At 45.3% G+C, this 24,419-nt stretch overlaps 1 protein-coding gene and 1 long non-coding RNA gene across 4 annotated transcripts; one reads left to right on the forward strand and one right to left on the reverse strand.

The window, feature by feature from the left end:
• The first annotated feature begins 1,540 nt into the window (after window positions 1-1,540).
• On the forward strand, window positions 1,541-18,069 carry LOC133380996 (zinc finger protein RFP-like). 3 transcript variants are annotated; one of them, XM_061619318.1, is made up of 8 exons: window positions 1,541-1,729; window positions 2,276-2,800; window positions 5,090-5,185; window positions 6,488-6,718; window positions 6,897-6,919; window positions 9,668-9,786; window positions 11,131-11,157; window positions 17,110-18,069. In XM_061619318.1, exons 2-8 carry the CDS (start codon window positions 2,384-2,386, stop codon window positions 17,715-17,717), a joined length of 1,521 nt encoding a protein of 506 aa, XP_061475302.1. In that variant the 5' UTR covers window positions 1,541-1,729; window positions 2,276-2,383; the 3' UTR covers window positions 17,718-18,069. The 3 variants fall into 3 exon arrangements, with proteins under 3 accessions (XP_061475302.1, XP_061475305.1, XP_061475304.1); XM_061619321.1 differs by having other exon boundaries at window positions 2,311-2,800; XM_061619320.1 differs by lacking the exon at window positions 1,541-1,729 and having other exon boundaries at window positions 1,869-2,800.
• Window positions 18,070-20,847: 2,778 nt separating this feature from the next.
• On the reverse strand, window positions 20,848-24,409 carry LOC133381000 (uncharacterized). The gene is made up of 3 exons (XR_009761606.1): window positions 23,939-24,409; window positions 23,277-23,384; window positions 20,848-22,104 (listed from the first exon to the last, which is right to left on the reverse strand). It is a non-coding gene; the product is annotated as an uncharacterized LOC133381000 (long non-coding RNA).
• Between the last annotated feature and the right edge of the window lie 10 nt (window positions 24,410-24,419).

Below are 24,419 nucleotides of genomic sequence, written 5' to 3' on the forward strand. Positions count from 1 at the left end.
GGTTAGTTTATGTTAGATTTAGAGCTAGAGTTCCAGGTCACGGTTAGGGTTATATTTTGAGTTATGGTTAGGTTCCAGGTTATGGTTAGGTTCCAGGTTAAATTTAGGTTTTGGGCTATGGTTAAGTTCTGGGTTATGGTTATGGTTTGAGTCTGGGTTAGGGTTGCGTTCCAGGTTAGAGTTAGTGACTGGGTTAGGGTCAGATTAGGTTTAGAGTTGGGGTTCTTGTTAGGGTTAGAGCCAGGGTTAAGGTTTAGGTTCTGGGTCAAGGATAGGTTGAGGTCAGGGACCAGGTTAGTATTAGGGTTCTGGCCAGGGTTCTGGGTTAGGGATAGGCTTTGGATTAGGGTCCAGGTCAGCGGTAGGGTCTGCGTTCTGGTCTGAGTTAGGTTCCTGTTAGGGTTAAATTCTGGGCTGGGGTTAGAGTCAGTGTTAGGGTCTGTGTCCGGGTTAAGGTTAAATTCCAGGTTAAGCTTAGGTTAGGATTAGACCAGGGTTCAGTCTTGTCTTGGACTGTTCTGGGAACAGACACAGAGGCTTGACTTGCTCTCTGTGCTGAATTCAAAGATATGGGTTTTTTTAAGGGAGGGGAACCTACTGGGGGAGCAAGATCTGTTGGAGTGTTAATGCAATGAGTCTTCCATCTTATGCTCACCCACCATAAAACCACAGATCACAAATAAAGCCCGAGGTATGCACTGGTACCCCTCAGATCTCTTAACACTGGGGAGACTGGGTTGCATGTAACAATGCTTTTGTTATAGTGTGTTGGGTTTATATTTTTAATATTTTTGCCCTTTTTAAAGTTATTAACCCCCTTCTTTGAATTGCTGGGCCTTTTCATTTTAGACATTCTCCTGCACACTTTTCCACTCAGCACACATATCGCACAAGTCCTTTTTCAAACCTTCCCCTCCACTCTGCATTCTTTTATGTGTTTCCACCAGTATTGTTAAAAGATTGTTGCTCACAGATAAAATGAATTAATATGTTCAAACTCTTTCATCAGCAAATTAATCCAGCCCTCAACTGGTAACAATCACCATGTGGTGGTGACTTACTTTGAGCTGAGGGTTCATTTTGATTTATTTTTTCCTCATTAATGGCCAGCTCCTCAATTTGCTTAAGCATTAGGTCACTTAATCAGTCATTTGACTGATTGTACTTTGCAGATGATGGTGTTAACCCTATGGGTGTCTTGTGCTCAGCAAATGCCAGCTCTGCTGCTAGGTTTGCGCAGGATAAGGTCTCACTATGATCTTGAGATTTCCTTTACAGTCTCGATTCCAATCTAAAATGGAATTTGGGGGATGCGAGGGCATACGTTCAATCTCACTTATATCTTCTCTGTTCGTAAAAAATTGAGTGATTTGTGTTTCAGGTTTGTTTAAAGGGGCATACCCTTCAAGGGGGATGATCCCCTAAGTCCTGTAGCCTTTTCTGGCAAGCACCATATCTTTTAATGCAATTTCTAACACTGCCTTCCCAGAATGGAAGTTTGAGCTGTTTAAACTGTTATCAGCAGTATAAATGCATCTGCCCCAATTTACACTGCTCACTGTCGCTTGCAACGTCAGGTTACTTGCAGCTGGAAGGATACCTTCTCTCTTGTTTCTTTTCTTCCGCTGCTCAAATCATTGTATTTACCAAAAAAAAAAAAAAACAACCCTTCCTGGTTTTCTCTTATTAAGCTAGCAAAGCTAGCAGAGCTTGTTCCTGCAGCACAGAGGTGAGTATAAATAATAAATATAAGAATACAAGAAGGCTGCAGTATACCAGATATGAATAATGTTGAGCTCAGACCAAGTTAAAATAACTGGAGTAAAAGTTTTTTAAAAATTAAAATTAAAAGTTAAGTTTAAAAAGAAGTAAAAAAACATACATACATGCTGTCTGAATCTTCCTATCAACAAGTGAAATAAAATGTGGACGTTTATGGAGCTGTGAGCAAACACTTCTGCTCAGGCGCCATTTTCCAGCTCAATTCAGAAATCACTCCATACTATCAATAAGCAGGTCAACTGGGAGCGACCGTGGGCTACTTCACTTCAGAAAGGGTGCGTTACATTACCCTTTCTACATGCTCTTTTGGATATTTTTCATTCTTTTAGCTTTCCAAGGAGTTTATGGCCGGAATGTGTTAACAAAACGTGCCTGTATCCACTTCTCATTTTAAAAAGGACCTCAAGTGGGCAGTAATGTGTTTTATGATTGGGAGGGAGTTGCTGACAATGGAATTTATGCTACTGTTCATTCATGGTGTTGTGCTGTTCAGTTCAGCTAAATAGTGACACCTCCTGGATTGTCTAGAAGCAGCCCCAGGAAAGGGAACACCCCGCCACTGAAATAAGAAACGAAACCAAGGCTGAGAGAGTTGACAGCCATGGCCTCCGGGAGTCTCGTCCAGGAGTTCTGTGATGAAACGACTTGTGCCATCTGCCTGGAACACTTCAACGATCCAGTGATTCTCGTAGAGTGTGGGCACAATTTCTGCCATGCCTGCCTCACCAGGTACTGGGGAGAGTCTGGTACGAAGGCTTCCTGCCCTCATTGTAGGGGAACAGTTCAGCCAAAGAACCACAGCCCGAACTGGCAGCTGGCAAACCTTGTAGGCCTTGTTAAGAAACTGAAGGAGAGACAAAGAGCAGAAGGCCAGAGGGAAACGTGCGAGAAGCACCAGGAGCCCCTGAAGCTCTTCTGCAAGGACGATGAAGCCCCCATCTGTGTGGTGTGCGACAGGTCCAAGGAGCACAAGAATCATGATGTGGTTCCTGCGGAGGAAGCCGCTGAAAAATACAAGGTGGGGAAACTGCTGGGGTGGAAGGGTTTGGAAAACAACATGTGCTTCCCTTTTGAAGGGTTTTGTGTAGGTATTCAGTTACTCCGATAAGAGTTTCTGTTCTATCAACGTCCTCGTTTTTAAATATTGATACAGGATTTGTAGGTTGGTATCGTTGTCATCTTTGGGTCCCCTCCAAGCCTGCGGGTTTTGTATCTGGCAGGTGGGATTCTGCAGTAGAAGGAGTTGCGGAAGTGGTCAGAGCTGTTAAACGTTTATGGCCCTAGCCAAGTCTGTTAAGCATCTTTTTGCATAACTAAAAAGAGTTGGCCAAGAACAGGTGTGTGGCTTGCCACAGAAACCACTAGCTAGTATGAATGCTTCCAGAAGGAGGGGGACAGCCTCCCCTCACCTGGCAGGAAGTGATGTCATTCTGCATGTAGAAGAATCAGAGGCCAGGGGCCCGTCTTGGGTAGTTTTGGCTTGCCTGAAGCTGGGAGTTCGGGAGATAAAGAGGCTTGACTTGCTCTCTTTGCTGAATCTGAAGCTGTGGCTTTACTGGGCAGAGAGTTAATGGGGGAGCAAGACCTGTTTGAATGTTAATGCTGTGAGCCCTTTCATCTTATGCTCACAGTCATCCTGGGAACAGACAACAAATGACAGCTCCCATTTCGGGATGGGGGGATGTGCTTTGCATGTGATTTAAATGTATGGGGTTCTATTCAACTAACTTACTCAGAGTAGACTGATTAAAATTAACAAACCTAAGGGCTTATCTAAACGGAGCAGGATAATCCACGGTTTCCATATTTGGTTTGCCATCTAATAGTCCTCACTTTGCCTTTTTGTTCACTGTTTCCCAATGGAAAAAACCGCTTTTTTGGGACACACGAGATTCCTGATTTCAAACAGCAAATCGCATTTTTGCCAGTATTGCAAGGAGCGGATTTAACCCGTGAAAATGCGTAACAGCGCGCGACGTCATTTGGACGACCGAAAAATAATAACCACACATAGCACGCGTGTCACACATTTTGCAGTCGTCTGGATGAGCCCTAAGTTGCTCATGGCCATTAATTCCAATGGGTCTACTCTGAGTAAAAGTTAATTGCATACAAACCATATCACAAGAACAGCATAGTCCTTCATTCCAAGGAAACCAAAACTGAGATTTGTGCTGAATGATGCCTCTGAAGTCTGTCACCACTTAGAGATTGGGGTGCATGTTTCTAAATATGTTTCTGAAAACTGTCGACTCTCTCTCTCAAGCACTGGGAGCACAGGTGCTTCCAGACAGGGTGTTTGTTGTAGGGTCAATGCTCCTCATGCACGCAAGCTTTTTGCAGCATCCATATGAGGTTACTGACATCAAAATTCCAGCCTAGATACCTCCCCCCTACCAATTTATTATGGATTTGCCCAGATTTGATGCAACACAACAAAGAAGGGAATTGAGGTTAGCTCTTGAATCATTTTATGGTCCAGATAATTGTCATATATTTACAGATTCATTAGAAGAATTCCCACAACTTGCTGTTTAATTTCTCCTGTGTGAAATGGGAAAATCTCTCAACAATTTGGTGATCTGTCTCTATTAAGAACATAAGAAGAGCCTGCTGGATCAGGCCAGTGGCCCATCTAGTCCAGCATCCTGTTCTCACAGTAGCCAACCAGATGCCCACAAGCAGGACCTGAGTGCAAGAGCACTCTCCCCTCCTGCAGTTTCCAGCAATTGGTTTTCAGAAGCATACTGCCTCTGACTATGGTGGCAGAGCACGGCCATCATGGCTAGTAGCCATTAATTAATAATCTTATTCTCCATGAATTTGCCTAATCCATCCAAGTTGATGGCCATGACTGCCTCTTGTGGGAGCAAATTCCATAGTTTAACTGTGTGCTGCATGAAGAAGTACTTTCTTTTGTCTGTCCTGAGTCTTCCAACATTCAGCTGTTGGGTCAGACAAGGGCCAGCTCAAGAGATTTTGCCATCTAAGGCAAAACAACAATTAGTGCTCCACTCACCTACTCAGCAAGGTGTATAGCAGCCAATGCTGGTTAAGTTATTTTGGCACCTGAAGCAGAAAATCCCATTAGGGCCTCTCCTCCTCACTAGCAATGAAATTACAATAATAACAAATTAACCTAACTAACAATTTGGTAGCCTTTCATGACACAAGTCAGCTGCCTCGTTCTGCCTAATGGTAGGAACAGTCCTGGGTCAGATGTGGTTTTCTAAAGAGATCACTTCTGGGTATCAGTTGGGCTGACTGATCTCTTCCTGACAGAGCAAAAGCCTTTTTTTTTGTACAGGAAAAGATCAAAGTTCAGCTGAAGTCTCTGGAGGAAAAGAGAGAAAATCTTGTGCATCAAAAACTGAAGGAACAGCAGAGAAGGCAGACACTTCTGGTAAGTATGAATTGTTAAGGCTCATGTAAGGGGGACAGGAGTGTAGTCATCCAAGGCCTCAGGGGGTCTTAGATGCCTTACTTTGGAACATGGTCCCAGCAGGGTCCCTATGTCTCCAGCAGTTTATTTATTACATTTGTACCCTGCCTTGCTTTTCATGAAACCCAAGGCAGCTTACATATGGTTTCAGGTGGTCTCCCATCCAGGCACTGACCAGACCTGACCTTGCTTAGCTTCAGCAGGGTGCTGGCTCATGTGCCTTCAGATCACAGCCTGGTTTATGAGCCAATCAGCATGAAAGAGAAGTGTGTTGGCTCCTGAGAAGAATCTTCTAACATGTTTCCTTGTCCTTTCCTGCTGATTGGAGTCAATCAGAGTGAAAGGAGGTGAGTCAGCAGCCACTGAGAACACTCTCTTCTTTCATGCTGATTGGCTCCTAGGGATATCTGTTTTTGAGAGAGAAGGCATTAACAAAGATCTTATCCTCAACCTCTCAAAATTGGGGGAGTGGGCATGACTATGACTAATATGAAGGGACCCTGCACTTCTGAATTTGCCACTACAGTAGGGCCCCACTCATATGGCAGGTTAGGTTCCAGACCCCCGCCGGAAAGCGAAAACCGCCGGAAAGCGGAGGAGAAGATCAGTTGTAGCATGCTACAACTGATCTTCCCCTCCTCTGGCGCGATCAGCTCGAGCAGGGGAGTCTCATTGCGCCAGAAGAGGAGAAGATCAGGTGTAGCCCCCCCCAGCTGATTGCCCCGTTGGCGCCATATCAGCTGGCGTGTGGGAGTCTGACCGCCCCCAAGCAGGAGATCAGCTGTAGCATGAACACTGCACTAGCTAAAGACACACATGGCTGCTTAGGAGTGCCTTTGGTGATGTCACACTGCTGCTTATAAGGTGTCATAATTATTTCCATTGGTTTTCATTTTTAATGCTGCTTTTTGGTGTGGCTGTGTTTTATTATTTTTAAATGTAACTTTTCCCCCTTGAATTTTATTATGCATTAGATTGAGGGGTGCATTGTGATCAAAGGTGAAATAATAAATACTGTATTTTGTTTATGAAATGTGTATGCAACAGGAGGCTTGCAATAGTCTAGTTTTACATCTCTCTGAGAGTGTGGCAAGGAACCCCATAGAAAATTCCCTTCTTTTGTGTTCCCACAGGACTGGAACAAGGTTTCTATTAAATCTGTTCATGTTTTTTTAACTCAAAAGACCAAAAGCCATTTTTTTCTTGACTGACCTTTATGTTTCATCTCTGCACCTTTCCAATGTTGGTATATTTTTACTCCAGGCACACATTGAAGTAGAGAAGCAGAAGATCCAGACTGCCTTTGAACAAATGCACAAGTTCCTTAAGGAAAAAAAGTGTGCTCTGCTAGCCCAGTTGGAAGATGTGGAGAATGAGATCATGGAGAGCTATGAAGAAAACATCACCAGACTCTTGGCAGCCATTTCCCATCTCTGCTTTCAAATCACAGAGTTGGAGGAGAAGTGCCAACAGCCAGAGAGTGAATTCCTGCAGGTGAGTCTTCAAGTTTATTGACTATTGATTAAGACCCTTGGAATAAAGAAGACACGTTCCTGGGATAAACAGTTAGCTCTCCCAGGAGAGAGAGGGACAAATGAAATCCCCACCCAAACGAGAAGGGCTGTGGGTGGTCAATCTCTGTGGCTGAGACATTTCTACTTCTCTCTTTCAGGATGTCAGCAGCACCTTGAACAGGTGTGAAGATCTTTCCTGCAACCCTTTGCATTTCATCTAAGTTTTAATACTAAAATTTAGTTCAAAAAATTGTTCCTGCTCAATAGGACCACAAATTCTGTATGATATAACCAACCTTTATTTTTTTTAAAAAAGTTCAAACACTTGAGCTGGGGGGCAAGAATATGAAAGATCTTAAAACTGTATTTCCTGGATAGGGTGGGAATTGTTATGCCTTAAGATCTCATGACTTCAGATTCTGGGAATGGGATGGTGACCTTTAATGCCCGCTGCTTGGGCCCAAATGGGTTCTGCATCATTGGAGATAAAGCACCTTTCCTTGTGAAGCATAGAAGAACACAGGAAGCTGCCTGGTAGTGAATCAGGCTATTGGACCTTGTGGGTGAGCATTTAGTCCATCTGGCTGTAGTTCTCCTGGATCTCAGGTGATTGTCTTTCCCTGATACCATAGAATCTGTTTAGCAGGAGATGGCATGGATTGGATCAGTGACCATCGATAGCAGCTGTGGAGAACCTATGGCCTTGCAGATGTTACTGAAATACAACTCCCATCAGCCCTAACAAGCATAGCCAATAGCCAGGGGTGCTGGGATTTCAGCAACATTTGGAGGGCCAATGGTTCCCAAAACCTGGTCTACAGGCAAAGCACGTGCTCTGCTACTGCTTTGAGTCTACACAAGAGCTCCTCATATCTCCTTTTCCCTCCAAGAGTGGGAAAGGAATTACTGGGAGACTAAGGTTGTGTACACACCATACATTTAAAGCTCATGAATTGCTCCAAAGCATCCTGGGAACTTACTCCTCACAGAGCAACAATTCCCAGAACCCTTAACAGGCTACAGTTCCCAGGATTTTTGGGGCGGGGTGAACTCATGTGCCTTAAATATATGGTGTGTACACATCCTAAAGCTGCAATCCTATAATTCTAAAATGTGTATGAGGAGTGGGGCAAAAACCGAGGGCGGTTTAACTGCCGTATCCAAAGCCCTGCCAAGCTCAAGCAGGCATGGTGGAAGTGAGGGTGGAGGAGCACTCTAACATTCCTCTGCTCTTTTTCTTAAAAAATCAAAAAGTGGAAGCAATGAGAGGGAAATGACCAGGAGAGACTGATGCCAGCTTCTGAACCACTTCCAGACTATCACTATTTTGCTGTGATGATTCACTAGCATACCAACAAATTTAGAATGTTAAGCTAAGGTGGATTCAGTGCTCCTTGTGCAACAAAACTGCTTTCAAAAACCCCTCAGACTTTAGGGGTGAGAAAAGTGACAGGAAAATGCACTGGAAAGTGTGGGATAATGGCATAGTCAGATGAAGTCATGTAACTTCTGTGCAAACACATCAGAATGAATGCTCAGTAAACAGGCTGTCTGGGAGAAGTTTCCATGGCTGCAGAAAGAGAGGGATCTGACATCAAATCTCCCTTCCCAACATCAGTGTATCCCTCTAGGGCAGGGGTTCCCAAACTATAGTACACAGACCACCAGCAGTCCATGGTCCGCAATCCGTCTGTAGATTTTTGGTTGAAGACAGGAGATGACACATCCATCAAATTAAAGATGCGTATTGATTTTTGTTTTTATGGCTTCTTCGATTGCATTGTTATGAGTTTGAGGATGGAATGGATGATCCCTGTGGGTCCCCTTCCAACCTCTGATTTGGAATCCTGTGCCTTGGAATGAGGACCTTACTCTGCTGGTCAGATGAGTCTCTCTTTTGTTAAGCTAATAGAGTGGCCAGGTAGGAGAATGGGTCTATCAGTTGCCCAGCAACTGATGATTGGGCCACGAAAACCCTTTTGTCATTGAAACTCTTCAGGAGAGACTTCCACCCCCCACCCTCCTGTGGCTAGGAGAGGTTTGTGCTTTGAGTATGTGTAGAGTTGTGTCTAGAGAAAGGCTGGGAACTGGAGGCAGGCAGAGAGGCTATCTCTCTGCACGATGGCTTTAGAATGCCTCCTGTAACAGTGATGGAAAAGCTGGATATTGGACTGCTGATGCCTTGAACCCCTCCATCCTAAGCTCAGGTTGGAATGTGTGTAAATAAACAAACCATATTTCATAAAGACATCACAGTCTCCGCTGACCTTCTTCCCAAAGGAAACCAAACCCTGGATGAGCGCAGGGACCCCTGAGATTGGGGAGGCGCGCAACAGTATTTTATTGTATTTCAATTAGAATTCTGTGGAGTTCAAACTGTAAGACAATAAAATACAATAGAAATGAAGCAATAAAAACACCATTAAAAGCCATACAGCATCTAGCACAGTGGCGTTACAAAGGCAGAAAAATCATTAAATGGTCCACCAAGACCCTGAGCTAATTTCAAGGGTTCCGCGGGGGGGGGGGAATTGGGAACCACTGCTCTAGGGACCATAGGATTGGACCCTAAGGAATTCAGCTATATCCGCTGATGGGAAGGGCATGTAACAGAAGGTCAAAACCATTCTTCACAAGTGCCAAGCTTTTCTAAATGGGGAGATAGTCTAGATGAGGTGTGGGGCAGATCCCCTGGAAAAGATCCCTCTGGAAAAGATCCCCTTTTCCAGAAGAGTAAAATTGAGTAGAATATAATTTGATTGTGAACAACCACAAAAATACACATGCTCTTTGAAATGGCAGGCTGGAACACTTAGGTATGAATCTACTCTGTCTTGAGTAAGCGCTGAACCCGCCATTTCAGGCTACAAGGCTGCACGTAGAGGAATTTTTTTTTTACCATTCTTCAAATTTAACTCACTTTTTATAGGTATATGAAAAAAGGACAAGAGAGGAAACTGGTGGAACTTCCCCCGGAGCTGGAAGAGAAACTCAGAAGTCACAGTCAGAAAAGTTCTGCTCTACAGAAGGCTCTGCGAAAATGTGAAGGTATTGACAACAGCTCAGGAAGAGGAATCCTCTACACCCTTCCACACATTGTGCATGGATAAAGACCGTGTCTAGGGAGCTAGCCTTATTCACCATTAATTGTCTATCAGTGGCTACTAGTCATGGTGACTATGCACTGCCACCAATATTTCAGTTGCTGGAAATCATAAAGCAGAGGGGGCTATTGCACGCAGGTCCTCTTGCAAGCTTCCCATAGGCATCTAGTTGGCCGCTGTGAAAACAGGGTGCTGGACTAGATAGGCCCACTTTGGCCTGATCCAGCAGGGCTAGTCATATATTCATATGATCCTATAAAACCTAGTTAACACTTCCATCATATCCCTTCCTTTCTGGGCTAGAGGAGGGACTACCACCATCCCTTCCAGAAAAATTCTATGTTAGTCTGTGCGGCTGCGTATTACACACCATACCTTTCAAGCCCTGTTCGTCAACCTTAGGTCCCTGCATGTTATCGGACTACAACTCCCATCATCCTTGGCCATTGGCTAAGCTGGCTGGGGTTGATAAGAGTTGTAGTCCAACATCTGCAGACCCAAGGTTGAAGAACAGGGCTTTAAAGCACATTTTTTTCTCCCAAAGAATCCTGGGAACTGTAGTTCATCGAAGGTGCTGGGAATTGTAGCTCTGTGAGGAGCAAACTATAATTCCCAGGATTATTGGGGGAGGGAGAATGTGCTTTGAATGTGCTATAAAGGTGTAGTGCGTACCCTGCCTGTTTCTCCCAGTGACTGGGTGAACAACAATGGAGTCTGTTTCCTTGCAATCTTGTATTTTTTTTACAGACTGCCTTCAAGTCGATTCTGACTTATGGCGACCCTATGAATAGGGTTTTCATGGTAAGCGGTATTCAGAGGTGGTTTTCCATTGCCTTCCTCCAAGGCTGAGAGGCAGTGACTGGCCCAAGGTCACCCAGTGAGCTTCATGGCTGTGTGGGGATTTGAACCCTGGTCTCCCAGGTCGTAGTCCAACACCTTAACCATTACACCACACTGGCTCTTCCTTGCAATCTTAACTATGTATTAATGTACACGCATAGCCTTCACACACTCCTTTGTCCTCTCAGGCCTGACAGGACTTGGAAAGAACCATCCCAGTAAGAAATTGTCTTCTCTTCCTGCTTTGAACTCCTTTACTCCAAATTATTGTCCTTTATTCCCAACACTGACAGCAGACTTTTTAAAAAGAAACTTCAACAGAGTTTTCATACAAATGCTGCCCATAACATGTATAAATGAGGTTGATCTTTGTTTTATATGTAATGCCCCCGAACGGTATGTACAAATACCTGGCTTTAAATATATAATTCTTTCTTCCCCATGACAGGGTCTCTGAACCTAGCGCTGAACAAAGGTAGGTATCTTCAAAGAACTAGAAGAGATGGGGAACCTTTGCTGAGAAACGCAGGCTTAACACCAACCCATCATTCGTGTATGTAATGCAGTTGTGCTAGGCAGAGCACGTGCTTTGCATGCAAAAGGAAAATTTCATCTGGAAAAGTTGGTAAATCCATTCCGCCACCTCCCACTCAAAATACATCTGAAGTCACAAAGGTGAAGACAGTGGACGGGATGAACGGGGTAGTGACTATGCAGACCTCCGTTCCAATGGGGGAAGGGCAATAGCTTAGTGCCAGAGCATGCTAAAGGTCCCAGGTTCAAACCATGGCATCTCCAGGTAGGCCTGGAATTGCCCTCCATCTGAAATCCTGGAGAGCCGCTGCCAGTCAGAGTTGGCAATACTGAGCTATATCAATGATCTGCCTTGATATAGGCCACTTTCTATCTTCCATTCTTACCCAGGTGGACATTGTAGAATCTGTGATCAGATTTCCTGTCTGTCTTTTGAAGAAGGGCCATAGCTCAGTGGTAAAGTTGGGAATGTCCCGTCTGAAATGCTGGAAAGCTGCTGCCAGTCAGTGCAGACAATGCTGAAATAGATGATCCAGGGGTCTGACTCAGTATGAGGCAGCTTCCTAGCTCCCCAGTCCTCAACTGAAGGGCTTCTCCAGAGACTCTTTTTATTGGACTCCTCATGCTATCAAAGTAGTCGTAGGTGATCCCGCTTTCAGGTTTTGGAGTGTTCGCCCTGCTTCATTTCCATTCAATGCATATCCTATAACTTCCTGTAGAAACACAGTCACTTTTTAAACCACAAAAGTTCTGGTTTATTTTTGTGCCATGATAGCCCCTCTGGACAGCGTTAATGTGGTGGCACTGGGGAAGCATTGTGGAACAACTAATGCGGCAGAATAAATCTGCCACTTGGGCACTCTATTGCATCAAGAGCATACTGCAGAATACACCCAGAAGAAAATGCCAGTCTAGAGAGGCCCTAAGTATAGCATTTGCTTTATTAGAATTGTGGGAATTTTGAAATATCATAATAATTGGAGCGTTTGGATGTCACTATTCATAGAGTCGCCATATGTCGTAATCGACTTGAAGGCACAGAACAACAACAACAAAGTGGCTTCATCTGCCAGTGCTGTCAACCTGCCCTTGCCTCTACTTGAGGGAGTGACTTTTCTTGCTCTCTGCTGAGCCTCCTGACCAGATTCAGGGTAGAGACTACCCATGCAGTTGTGCTGACTACCTCTGTTTTCTGATGCTGATTAGCACACAACGCTAATCAACCTCCACCCTTTTTTTCTGTGAAATCAGCTTCACACAGAAATCATAACTGGTTGGTAGATCAATTTGTTGCCTCTCCATGACATGTCCAATGAAAACACTTTGCTGTAAGTTGGGCCCAGACGATGATTGGCTCAGTGCTTTACTGTGGGCAGTCCTAAAAGGTCTGAGATCAACAACAGGGAAAGGAGATGTCCAGCCATGGCCAAAGGCATGTTAAACTCGTTTTAAACCAAAGCCAGAATAATCGGTCTGGCTGTTTTGAAGCAGCTGATGTGTCCGCAGCCATATGATAAGAACATAAGAAGACCCTGCTGGATCAGGCCAGTGGCCCATCTAGTCCAGCATCCTGTTCTCACAGTGGCCAACCAGGTGCCTGGGGGAAGCCCGCAAGCAGGACCCAAGTGCAAGAACACTCTCCCCTCCTGAGGCTTCCGGCAACTGGTTTTCAGAAGCATGCTGCCTCTGACTAGGGTGGCAGAGCACAGCCATCATGGCTAGTAGCCATTGATAGCCCTGTCCTCCATGAATTTGTCTAATCTTCTTTTAAAGCCATCCAAGCTGGTGGCCATTACTGCATCTTGTGGGAGCAAATTCCATAGTTTATGCGCTGAGTAAAGAAGTACTTCCTTTTGTCTGTCCTGAATCTTCCAACATTCAGCTTCTTTGAATGTCCCCGAGTTCTAGTATTATGAGAGAGGGAGAAGAACTTTTCACTATCCACTTTCTCAATGCTATGCATAATTTTATACACTTCTATCATGTCTCCCCTGACCCGCCTTTTCTCTAAACTAAAAAGCCCCAAATGCTGCAACCTTTCCTCGTAAGGGAGTCGCTCCATCCCCTTGATCATTCTGGTTGCCCTCTTCTGAACCTTTTCCAACTCTATAATATCCTTTTTGAGATGAGGCGACCAGAACTGTACACAGTATTCCAAATGCGGCCGCACCATAGATTTATACAACGGCATTATGATATCGGCTGTTTTATTTTCAATACCTTTCCTAATTATCGCTAGCATGGAATTTGCCTTTTTCACAGCTGCCGCACACTGGGTCGACATTTTCATCGTGCTGTCCACCACAACCCCGAGGTCTCTCTCCTGGTCGGTCACCGCCAGTTCAGACCCCATGAGCGTATATGTGAAATTCAGATTTTTTGCTCCAATATGCATAATTTTACACTTGTTTATATTGAATTGCATTTGCCATTTTTCCGCCCATTCACTCAGTTTAGAGAGGTCTTTTTGGAGCTCTTCGCAATCCCTTTTTGTTTTAACAACCCTGAACAATTCAGTGTCGTCAGCAAACTTGGCCACTTCACTGCTCACTCCTAATTCTAGGTCATTAATGAACAAGTTGAAAAGTACAGGTCCCAATACCGATCCTTGAGGGACTCCACTTTCTACAGCCCTCCACTGGGAGAACTGTCCATTTATTCCTACTCTCTGCTTTCTGCTTCTTAACCAATTCCTTATTTACAAGAGGACCTCTCCCCTTATTCCATGACTGCTAAGCTTCCTCAGAAGTCTTTGGTGAGGTACCTTGTCAAAAGCTTTTTTGAAAGTCTAAGTACACTATGTCCACTGGATCACCTCTCTCTATATGCTTGTTGACACTCTCAAAGAATTCTAATAGGTTACTGAGACAGGACTTTCCCTTGCAGAAGCCATGCTGGCTCTGCTTCAGCAAGGCTTGTTCTTCTATGTGCTTAGTTAATCTAGCTTTGATAATACTTTCTACCAGTTTTCCAGGGACAGAAGTTAAGCTAACTGGCCTCTAATTTCCGAGATCCCCCCTGGATCCCTTTTTGAAGATTGACGTTACATTTGCCACTTTCCAGTCCTCAGGCACGGAGGAGGACCCGAGGGACAAGTTACATATTTTCGTTAGCAGATCAGCAATTTCACATTTGAGTTCTTTGAGAACTCTCGAGTGGATGCCATCCGGGCCCGGTGATTTGTCAGTTTTTATATTGTCCATTAAGCCTAGAACTTCCTCTCTCGTTACCACTATTTGTCTCAGTTCCTCAGAATCCCTTCCTGCAAATGTTAGTTCAGGTTCAGGGATCTGCCCTATATCTTCCACTGTGAAGACAGATGCAAAGAATTCATTTAGCTTCTCTGCAATCTCCTTATCGTTCTTTAGGACACCTTTGACTCCCTTATCATCCAAGGGTCCAATCGCCTCCCTGGATGGTCTCCTGCTTTGAATGTATTTATAGAATGTTTTGTTGTTGGTTTTTATGTTCTTAGCAATGTGCTCCTCAAATTCTTTTTTAGCATCCCTTATTGTCTTCCTGCATTTCTTTTGCCAGAGTTTGTGTTCCTTTTTATTTTCTTCATTCGGACAAGACTTCCATTTTCTGAAGGAAGACTTTTTGCCTCTAAGAGCTTCCTTGACTTTACTCGTTAACCATGCTGGCATCTTCTTGGCCCTGGCAGTACCTTTTCTGATCTGCGGTATGCACTCCAGTTGAGCTTCTAATATAGTGTTTTTAAACAAATTCCAAGCATTTTCGAGTGATGTGACCCTCTGGACTTTGTTTTTCAGCTTTCTTTTTACCAATCCCCTCATTTTTGTGAAATTTCATCTTTTGAAGTCAAATGTGACCTTGTTGGATTTTCTTGGCAATTGGCCATTTACATGTATGTTTAATTTAATAGCACTATGGTCACTGCTCCCAATCGGTTCGACAACACTTACATCTCGCACCAGGTCCCGGTCCCCACTGAGGATTAAGTCCAGGGTTGCCATCCCTCTGGTCTGTTCCATGACCAACTGGTCTAGGGCATAGTCATTTAGAATATTTAGAAATTTTGCTTCTTTGTTGTGACTGGAACACATGTGCGGCCAGTCTATGTCCGGGTAGTTGAAGTCACCCATTACTACCACATTTCCTAGTTTGGATGCTTCCTCAATTTCATATATGATCTCAAGGTCTCCCTGAGCATTTTGATCAGGGGGACGATAGATCGTTCCCAGTATTAAATCACTCCTGGGGCATGGTATCACCACCCACAACGATTCTGTGGAGGAGTCTGCCTCTTTGGGGGTTTCAAGCTTGCTGGATTCAATGCCTTCTTTCATGTATAGAGTGACACCGCCACCAATATGTTCTTCCCTGTCCTTCCGATATAGTTTATATCCAGGGATAGCCATATCCCACTGGTTTTCTCCATTCCACCAGGTCTCGGTTATGCTCACTATATCAATGCTCTTCTCTAAGACCAAGCTCTCCAGTTCTCCCATCTTGGTTCGGAGGCTCCTAGCATTAGCGTACAGGCACTTGTAAGCAGTGTCTCTCTTCAAGTGTCTTTGGCACTTGTGGTTAGGCCTGTGGTAATTTTGCTCTTCTGAATTTATATCCTGTGCCCCTGCTCTCACAATGCCTACTTCTAGGCCTACCCCTTTTAAAATTTCATCATTTCTTTGGTTTTTATCCCAGGGGGGAGGTTTATTCCGAACCGGACCTTTCTCAGCTCCTGTCGGGTTTCCCCCCTCAGTCAGTTTAAAAGCTGCTCTGCTACCTTTTTAATTTTAAGTGCCAGCAGTCTGGTTCCATTCTGGTTCAAGTGGAGCCCGTCCCTTTTGTACAGGCCCGGCTTGTCCCAAAATGTTCCCCAGTGCCTAACAAATCCAAACCCTTCCACCTGACACCATCGTCTCATCCACGCATTGAGACTGCAAAGCTGGGCCTGTCTGGCTGGTCCTGCACGTGGAACCGGTAGCATTTCAGAGAAAGCCACCTTGGAGGTCCTGGCTTTCAGCATCCTACCTAGCAACCTAAATTTTGCTTCCAGGACCTCATGGCTGCATTTCCCCATGTCATTAGTGCCAACGTGCACCACGACCACTGACTCCTCCCCAGCACTGTCTACCAAACTATCTAAACGACGGGCGATATCCACAACCTTCGCACCAGGCAGGCAAATCACCTTGCGGTCTGCACGCCCGTCACACACCCCACTGTCTATGTTCCTAATGATCGAATCGCCCACTACAAGGATCCCTCCACCCCCCAGAGATAAATCCTCGGCACGAGAGGATAGCTGATCATCCCCCAAGGAATGGGTCCCTTCTAAGGGATCGTTTCCCTCTTCCTCGGCTGGATGCTCTCCTTCCCAGAGACCATCGTTCTCCATGATAGCAGGAGAGCTATCATCCTCAGTGTGGGACACAGCTATAATGTCCCTGAGGGCCTCGTCCACACACCTCTCTGACTCTCTCAGCTTTTCCAGGTCAGCCACCTTGGCCTCAAGGAAGTGAAGTCGTTCTCAGAGAGCCAGGAGCTCATTGCACCGAGAGCACACCCACAACTTCTGTCCAACAGGCAGATAGTTGTACATGCTGCCGTCAGTGCAAAACACTGGAAAGCCCCCACACCCCTGCTGGCTTCTTACCTGCATAGTTTTGTTTAAGGTTTATTAAGTTAATGGGTTGGAAACTGCGGTTTAGTTGAGGTCAGGGAACAGATGAGCAGAGTGGGGGGCTCTGGCCTCCTCGCCCTGCTGCCAAACTCACTCTGCTGCTTAATTCGCCTTGACGCTTTGTCAGCTGGGGCCTTGAAGCTTTGTCAAGTTTTGAGAGTGTGAGCCATTCTCCAGCAGCTGAGGTGGCTCCTTCCCTTGAGACCATTCAGACTCCTCTTTCTTTCTGTTTTTGTCCCACAGTGAATGTGACTCTGGATCCAGAAACTGCGAATCTCCGGCTCGTTGTGTCTGAGAATCAGAAGAGTGTGAGATGGGAAGTTGTACCTCAGATCCTGCCTGAGAACCCTGAGAGATTCGATGCTATGCCCTGTGTTCTGGGCTGTGAGAGATTCAGTTCAGGAAGCCACTGGTGGGAGGTCCAAGTTGACTTAGAAGTAGAGGTAGAGGAAAGAGGGTGGATAATGTGGGCAGTGGGGATCACACGAGAATCTGGCATAAGGACAGGAAGGATCAGCCCTAATTCTAATGAGGGCATCTGGGCCGTGGGGAAGACCAGCCACCCGTTCACCTCTTGTCAACTATCAGCTTTTACTTTCCCTGAGCCAACGCCTTTGAACCTGAGACATGAGCTGAGGATGATCCGGGTGTCTCTGGATTATGAAGAGGGTCGTGTGGAGTTTTTTGATGCAGAGAGAGATCAGTTGATCTTTACTTTCTCTTCAGCCTCATTTTCTGGGGAGAACATTTCTCCCTGTTTCTGGATGGGGTGGGGTGTCAGGTTGAACACTGGAGACTTGAGGAGGACCCCTGCCCCTTCCAGCATTCTGAAAGAAGACGACACATTGTAACTACATGGGATGACATTCTAGGCCAGGTGTCTCTATGCTCATGGAGGCTGTTTGTAAGAGAGACAATAATAGTGAAAAGGAAAGGGCATTGGACAAGCAAAGTTAACAGAAATCCGTGAGGAGCCATCTCATAGGGCCCAGAGCCAAATTCTTCTTGGTGAAACCAGAACACTTGTATTATCTTTGGATGGCCTCTAATCAAGAAACATGCAGATGTGTGCAAGGTCTCATTTCATCTATTGATGTAGGCATATCTTGAATGGTTATTGGCTTGTTAGTAACCCTAGGGAAAGGGGAAAAACTCATTCACTTTGCATTTTATACATTTCCAGAATAAATGTGTGAACCAACATGCAGCTATGCTTTTGAATGTGTGTATTTCCAAATTTTTCTAAGACCAAAACTAGTATACAAAGAAGTGTGCATTAAGAGGGAAATCGTACATTAGGAAAAAGTGCACACAACAATGGGTCTATGAGGTTCTGCACCCAAGTGCTTATAATGTTCTAGACATCACAAATGTGAATGTCAGACTAAGACTAAGGGGATCTTGGTTCAAATCTACACTTAGCATGAAAATCGCTGGAGCCTGGCCCAGTCACCATCACTCAGTCTAACCTACCTCACAGAATTGTTGTGGGGATAAAATGGATAGAGGAAAATGTATGCCACCTTGAGCTCCAAAGGCAGGAGATAAATGCAATAAATAAAACAATAAAGAAAATCCATAACTAAGTTTAATAAAGGAGAGTGGAAGAAATATGAAGTAGCTAAAGAAAGCAATGAAAATTGTTCTAAACAATCCCTATCATTAGATAAACTAAGAGCAGAGTCCTAACCACTACCACATGTTGATGGTTGGTGGTGGGATGGTCTGGATAATGCCTAGTTGCCTCTGCTGGTGGAGAGGAAAGCCACTGGCTGGAGGACTCCATGAGCATTCTGACAGGTGAAAGCCAGCAAAAGCAGCAGCCCTGTATTATCAGAGGAATTATGCTGTCTGGATAATATAGAAATCCAGCAATTGTCCCTTTCAATGACTCATTTGTAGCTGCTTTTGAGGGTCTGGAATTGCACAAAAGTGGAGCTGTATACTAGTAAACTTCAGACTATAAAGTTGTGACCTTCTGGGAGGTTACACATCCTTTCTCTATTAGGACACTTGCCACAAGACTAGAGGAGATGAGTCATGAATCCTTTGAAGTAAGAGTATAACTCATCCAATAAGTATGCTTCTACTTTGGAGTCCTCCTTTGAAGTCGTACAGAGGAAGGGCAGCTAACCTAGCATCAACTATGGGCAGTGTTTGGTCAGCTGACATACTGCTGGCTATAAATACACACCACAGAGACACAGATGTGGAGACATCAACCAACACAAATCAATGGTATAGATTCTGTGAAGGCCTAGGGTGGGCAGCTGGACTGGCTCACCTGAGGCCTCCCATTAGCTGGGGTTGGTAAAGTATTATTTGCTATGAAGGTTCTTTAATGTAATGCTGATATGAATAAAATCCACATTGATTAGCACAGCTAGCATCAAACTACACTGCTTATCTGATTTTATTATAAAAGAACATCTCCCCCCCCGGCAAATGCAAAGGGATGACAGAACACCGGTGGAAATAGGGCTTTTGGTAGTGGGGTTCTGGTGGCTTTGGATTGCTTGAACCAGAGGCCTATGAATTCCCCCAAGGAGCCTAATCCTTGAGATTCTCAGATGCACCAGCCTGGATCTGGCAACTGCCCACTCAACAGCTGCCTGGTTGAGCTTCAGATTGCTCTGCCCCATGGTATCAGCATCAGGTTTATTAGATGGAAATGACTCTTCCTCTGATGGCTCCCAATCTTTTTCCGGAATTTCAAGGAGGTGGGCTGACAAAAGAGAATGAACCAGTCAATCAGCTGTAGCCATTATATGGCAGGGGAGAGATCTCAGCTGTACGTACACCTAGAAATGCAAGAAGGCAGCAACTTTCATTCCAACTGGTATTTGTCAAAATCAGCACTGTTTCCATTCTGCTGTGGTTTGGTTTCCACCAAATATTACGTTACTTATCTTGCTGCCTGCTGTTTAATATAAGTTACGTAACATAGCTGAACTAAGTTCAAGGTTCTGGTTCTAATGTATAAAGCCCTATACAGCATAGGGTCAGGATACCTAAAAGATCATCTCACCCTCTATATACCAATTGATGCCTGCGCTCTGCAGAAGAGCCTCCTGCAGGTTACATCTTATGAGAAGGTCCATTCTGTACAATATAGGAATTGGGCCTTTAGTGCTGTGGCACCTACCCTTTGGAATTCCCTCCCCTCAAATATTAGACAGGTGCCATCTCTTTTTTTGGAGGGGGGAACCTACTGAAGACCTTCAGTCTGTATCTATACTGTAATTGGTTTTAGATGTTTTCATTGATTTATGACTTGTGTGTTTGCTGCCTTGGGCTCCTTTGGGAGGTAGGGTGGCGTACATACCTTTCAAGCACATGACTTTCCCAAAGAATCCTAGGAACTGTAGTTTGTTAAGGATGCTGGGAATTCTAGCTCTGTGAGGGGTAAACTACAGATTCCACAATTCTTTGGGGGAAGCCCCGTGCTTTAAATGTGCTTTACATGTATGGGTTCTACTCCCCATATCCCAGAAGCCAGGCAGACTGAGATACTTCTGCCCTTAAGAAAGACACCAAGACCTGCTTAAAACATGAGCCAGAATTTCTTGACCAAAGTTGCTTCCTTTGCACTCCATGGCACTCTCTAGGGAGAAGAAAAATGTGCCCCCGCCCTGCATAATGGGCTGGATGAGGGCAGATAAGCTGAATCCTTGGAAAACCAGGGCCCTGTGGGTCTACAGAATGGGACCGGCACCACTAAACACCCAACTTCTAATGGAGGCCAGTTTGGCCTCTGTAAGATGGAGGATAACTAACAGCGCTCCTCTGGAGGAACTCAGCGATGGACTTGGGATAGAAGGGCTCAGGCAGTCCATAAATGATGCTGGATCCAAGCTGTTCAGGGCTTTGTATATCAACAGAGGAACCTTGAACCTGGTCTAGTGAAATCAAAGTACAGACTTTGCTTCCTTAATCCTTTTCAGCAATGCTTAATTCTTAAAAGCATATTAATCTGCTGGCAACACAAAGACTGTTTTCGTTAAAATAAAGTCATGAATATTTATATATTTATATAAAATAAATAAATATAACCTTTATCTCAAACTGTATGTTATGACAGACGTAGGGAATCTCAGCAGCTCTCCAACACGTTCTGCCCGGCCCTCAGGAATCTTCCCAGGCCATGCCCATCACACGCCCAGCTTCAAACCCTCCTCGAGTGCTTTTGTGTCCTTGAACTGTGATGACACCTGTTGCTTAAGTGGACTGGAGAGATGGGAAAGTGCAGAAACCTTTTATTTTTGCATAGCTGGAATGGAGCCGAATGTACAAAGATAAGTCACGGCCGTTGCTCCATCCACACTTGCATCTGGCCATCCCTACTTTTTGCCTCTGGCCCTGCCCTCCTCTGGCATGTAGTCCCTGGAATGTTGCCCACAAGGGATGGCCATCCTTGGGCTGAACAATCTTCCCCAGCCCAGTATAAGTACACATGAAGGGTGGGCTATAAAACTTTTTAATATTAAAAGAGCAATCAAATAAATCCCAGCTGAGTTACACCCACAATTGTGAGGTGTGTGAAGAGATGATGATGATGAGGCCTCCCCAGCTGTTGCCATGGGCTGTGGACTGCCTGTGACATAACAAAACCACATGGCCGCTGAGTGGATATAAAGGTGGGCCAAGTGGAAAGCCAGTGGACTGAGGCAAAAACATTGCCTGGTCTTCTTTCACTTGGAGGAGGCGAATTGGCCAACGCAAGGAGGTGATCATCTGGCTGCGGGATGCCATCATGGAGCAATAATGAGGCAAGTTTACTTGCTGAGCGGGATCGCGGCTTGAAGGTGGCTGATACTCACATCTGAAGCTGGCTGATGTCTAGCGATGGACCTAGCGGAAGGTGGGTATTTGTGGGTTGAAGCCGGGGCACGAATGTGAATGTTTGGGGGGGCGAGAGAGGGGCAGATGTTGCCACTGGCGTTCTTCATGGATGTCGGCTGGCCATGTGTTTGTGTGTGAGTGGTTTCGGATGCGGTCGAGGGGGTGGGTGGGGGGGGTGTAAATGTGTGAATGTGACAAACCAGTGGATATTCATGAACAGATGAAACCCGTGAATGTTGAATGTTGGCAGGTGGAAGCTAGCGGATGAAGTTGCCAGGCGGACGCCGGTGGAGGTGCCTGGGTGAGGCTGTTGGATAGTTGCCATCCCCCTCATTGTCTGTGTTTTTTTCCTTCCAGGGATGTCTCTGAAGCTGGCGAGGTTTTGGAAGAGACCACCTGTGAAAGCAACAAAGAGGACTGCAAGGCTTAAAGAAGCCAGCTTTTATTTCTAAATAAAATGTTTTTTTTTGTTTTCATCTCCTTTGCCAGCTCTGCTATTGGAACATGCGTTATACTGAGTCAGACCATTGGTCCATTAGCTCAGTACTGTCTACACTGACTGGCAGCTCCACCTCCAGGGTTTCAGACAGGGAACTACCAGGTATAAAAAGGAGAAGAGCTGCCTGAAGAGCTGCGTGTGTGTGTTTGAAAGGGTTCTGTGTGCTGCTGCAGCTGTTGGCCTAAAACCTTGCTTGCAGGTATAAAAAGGGAAAAGGTCTGAGGCAGCACCTCAGTGTTGCGGCAAGTGCAACACTAAGGTTGCATTTAGTATTGCACTTGAGTATGTTCCCTGTCCAGCAGAACTATCACTACACCTTGTAGGTGCTGGAAAGAGAGGGGCAAACTGACAGCCTATATGACTGAAAGCCTCATTAAATGCTTCATTATGTTTGCCTGGGCGGGCTATTGTTGCCACAAATGCAAGGCTGTTTCCGCCCCTAATATTGTATTTTTGCTGGCTCGTGCCATTGTTCTTTTTATAGAAGTTCTATAGCCAGCAAGGCCGGCACCAGGCCTGACTCCGCCTTTGGGAACCAGCCTGCCCCAGGCCCAGGGCACCATAACCCAACACCCCATAGAGACAGCAAAAGCCTAATAAGCTCACCCACGTTTCCCAACTACCTCTCCTGTCCCTGAGAATGATGTGCGCTCTGTGCGTGCATGCCTACCATCAACCAAGATGGCAGCAGGGGCATCAGCCCCTTAGGGAAGCCTCCACCACCATCTTGGTTGATGGCAGGCATATGCGCACTGTGCCCACTGGCTGCCTATTAGCTACAGGGCTAAGTTCAAGGTTGTGGTTTTAGTGTACAAAGCCCTATACAGCTTGGGACCAGGATACCTGAAAGACTGCCTTATCCCTTATAGACCCAGTCAATCACTGCACTCTGCAGGTGAGGGCCTCTTTGGTGGTGACCCTGCCTGCAGCAGACCCGCTGCCCAAGGGCAGCTGGGCTTTTTTTGCCTACTGGCCCAGCCAGCAGCTGTTGCAAGGGGCTGCGAGATGAACTGCAGCCTCTCTCTGAAGCAAGGGCCAGGCAGGGGGTCCCAGTCCTTGCAGCACTTACCAGGGACTTCAGCTGTCTCGACAGACAGCAGCCCAAAGGAGCTAATAGCAAGCACCCAGATGCCAGATACTCCCAGAGCAGGTCTTCCTCAGTCCTTTCGTGCTGCAACTATTAGAGAAATAGAACAACAGAACCAATTACCTTGGGAGGTGGTGGGCTCTCCAACACTGAAGGCATTCAAGAGGCAGCTGGTCAGCCACCTGTTGGGCATGATTTAAACTGGATTCTTGCATTGAGCAGGGGGTTGGACTCGATGGCCTTATAGGCCCCTTCCAACTCTACAATTCTATGATATAAATTTAATAAATAAGTAAGATAAATTTTCTTTTAATCCATTTTCTCCTTCTCCCCCCATCACTTTCCAAACAAGTGTATAGGCTGCTTCTACTGAGCTAATAGGCTCGGGGAATGTGCAGATTTTGTAATCTTTCCTCAAATTTTCTTTGCAGCTAATTTATTTACTTGTTTATTAAATTTATATCCTCCCCTTTCTCCCAGAAGCCCAAAATTTGTAAGCAGAATTCTGGGGAGGTAAGGGATTAGCATGCATCCATTTAGGATTCAGTTGAAATCAATCAATCTTTATTTTTACCCCGCCCTTCTTCCAAAACTGGAACTCAGGGCGGCTTACAAATAAAAAAAGGAAGGATTTAAGAGGTTACCCTTGCCATTGTGGATGTAAATAATCCCAACAAATGACACGTCTGCTGGAAAGCAAGTCCCATCGAATTCAACGGCATTTAAACTCCCAGACAAGTGAGTTTAGGATTACAGATTAAGCTATACCTCCTAAATTATATTGTTCACAAAAAAAGTTTAAAAGGCTTCTAATTTTGTTTTTACAATAAAGGATTGCTATATCGCTCTATGTTTGTTGAAAGGGCTAGGGCCAAGAGAAAGGAGGAGTATGATCTGAGGAGCAAGGAGGAGGAACAAGAGGCTCACTGGTGCTCTGTGCCCAAGGGCCCCCAGAAACCACATAGTCAAAAAAATAATTTGCATGAAGAAGAAATTCAAAAACAAGGCCCCGTAAATTCAGTCACTTCCGGTACACTCCCCTCTGGCGACTGTTCCCTTCCTTTGAAATGGCTAGCGTTGAGATAAAGGGAAACCAGAGTTTACTGTTCCGCCTCTCTTTCTGAT

Source organism: Rhineura floridana, chromosome 3, assembly GCF_030035675.1.
Source record: "Rhineura floridana isolate rRhiFlo1 chromosome 3, rRhiFlo1.hap2, whole genome shotgun sequence".
Lineage (NCBI taxonomy): Eukaryota > Metazoa > Chordata > Lepidosauria > Squamata > Rhineuridae > Rhineura > Rhineura floridana.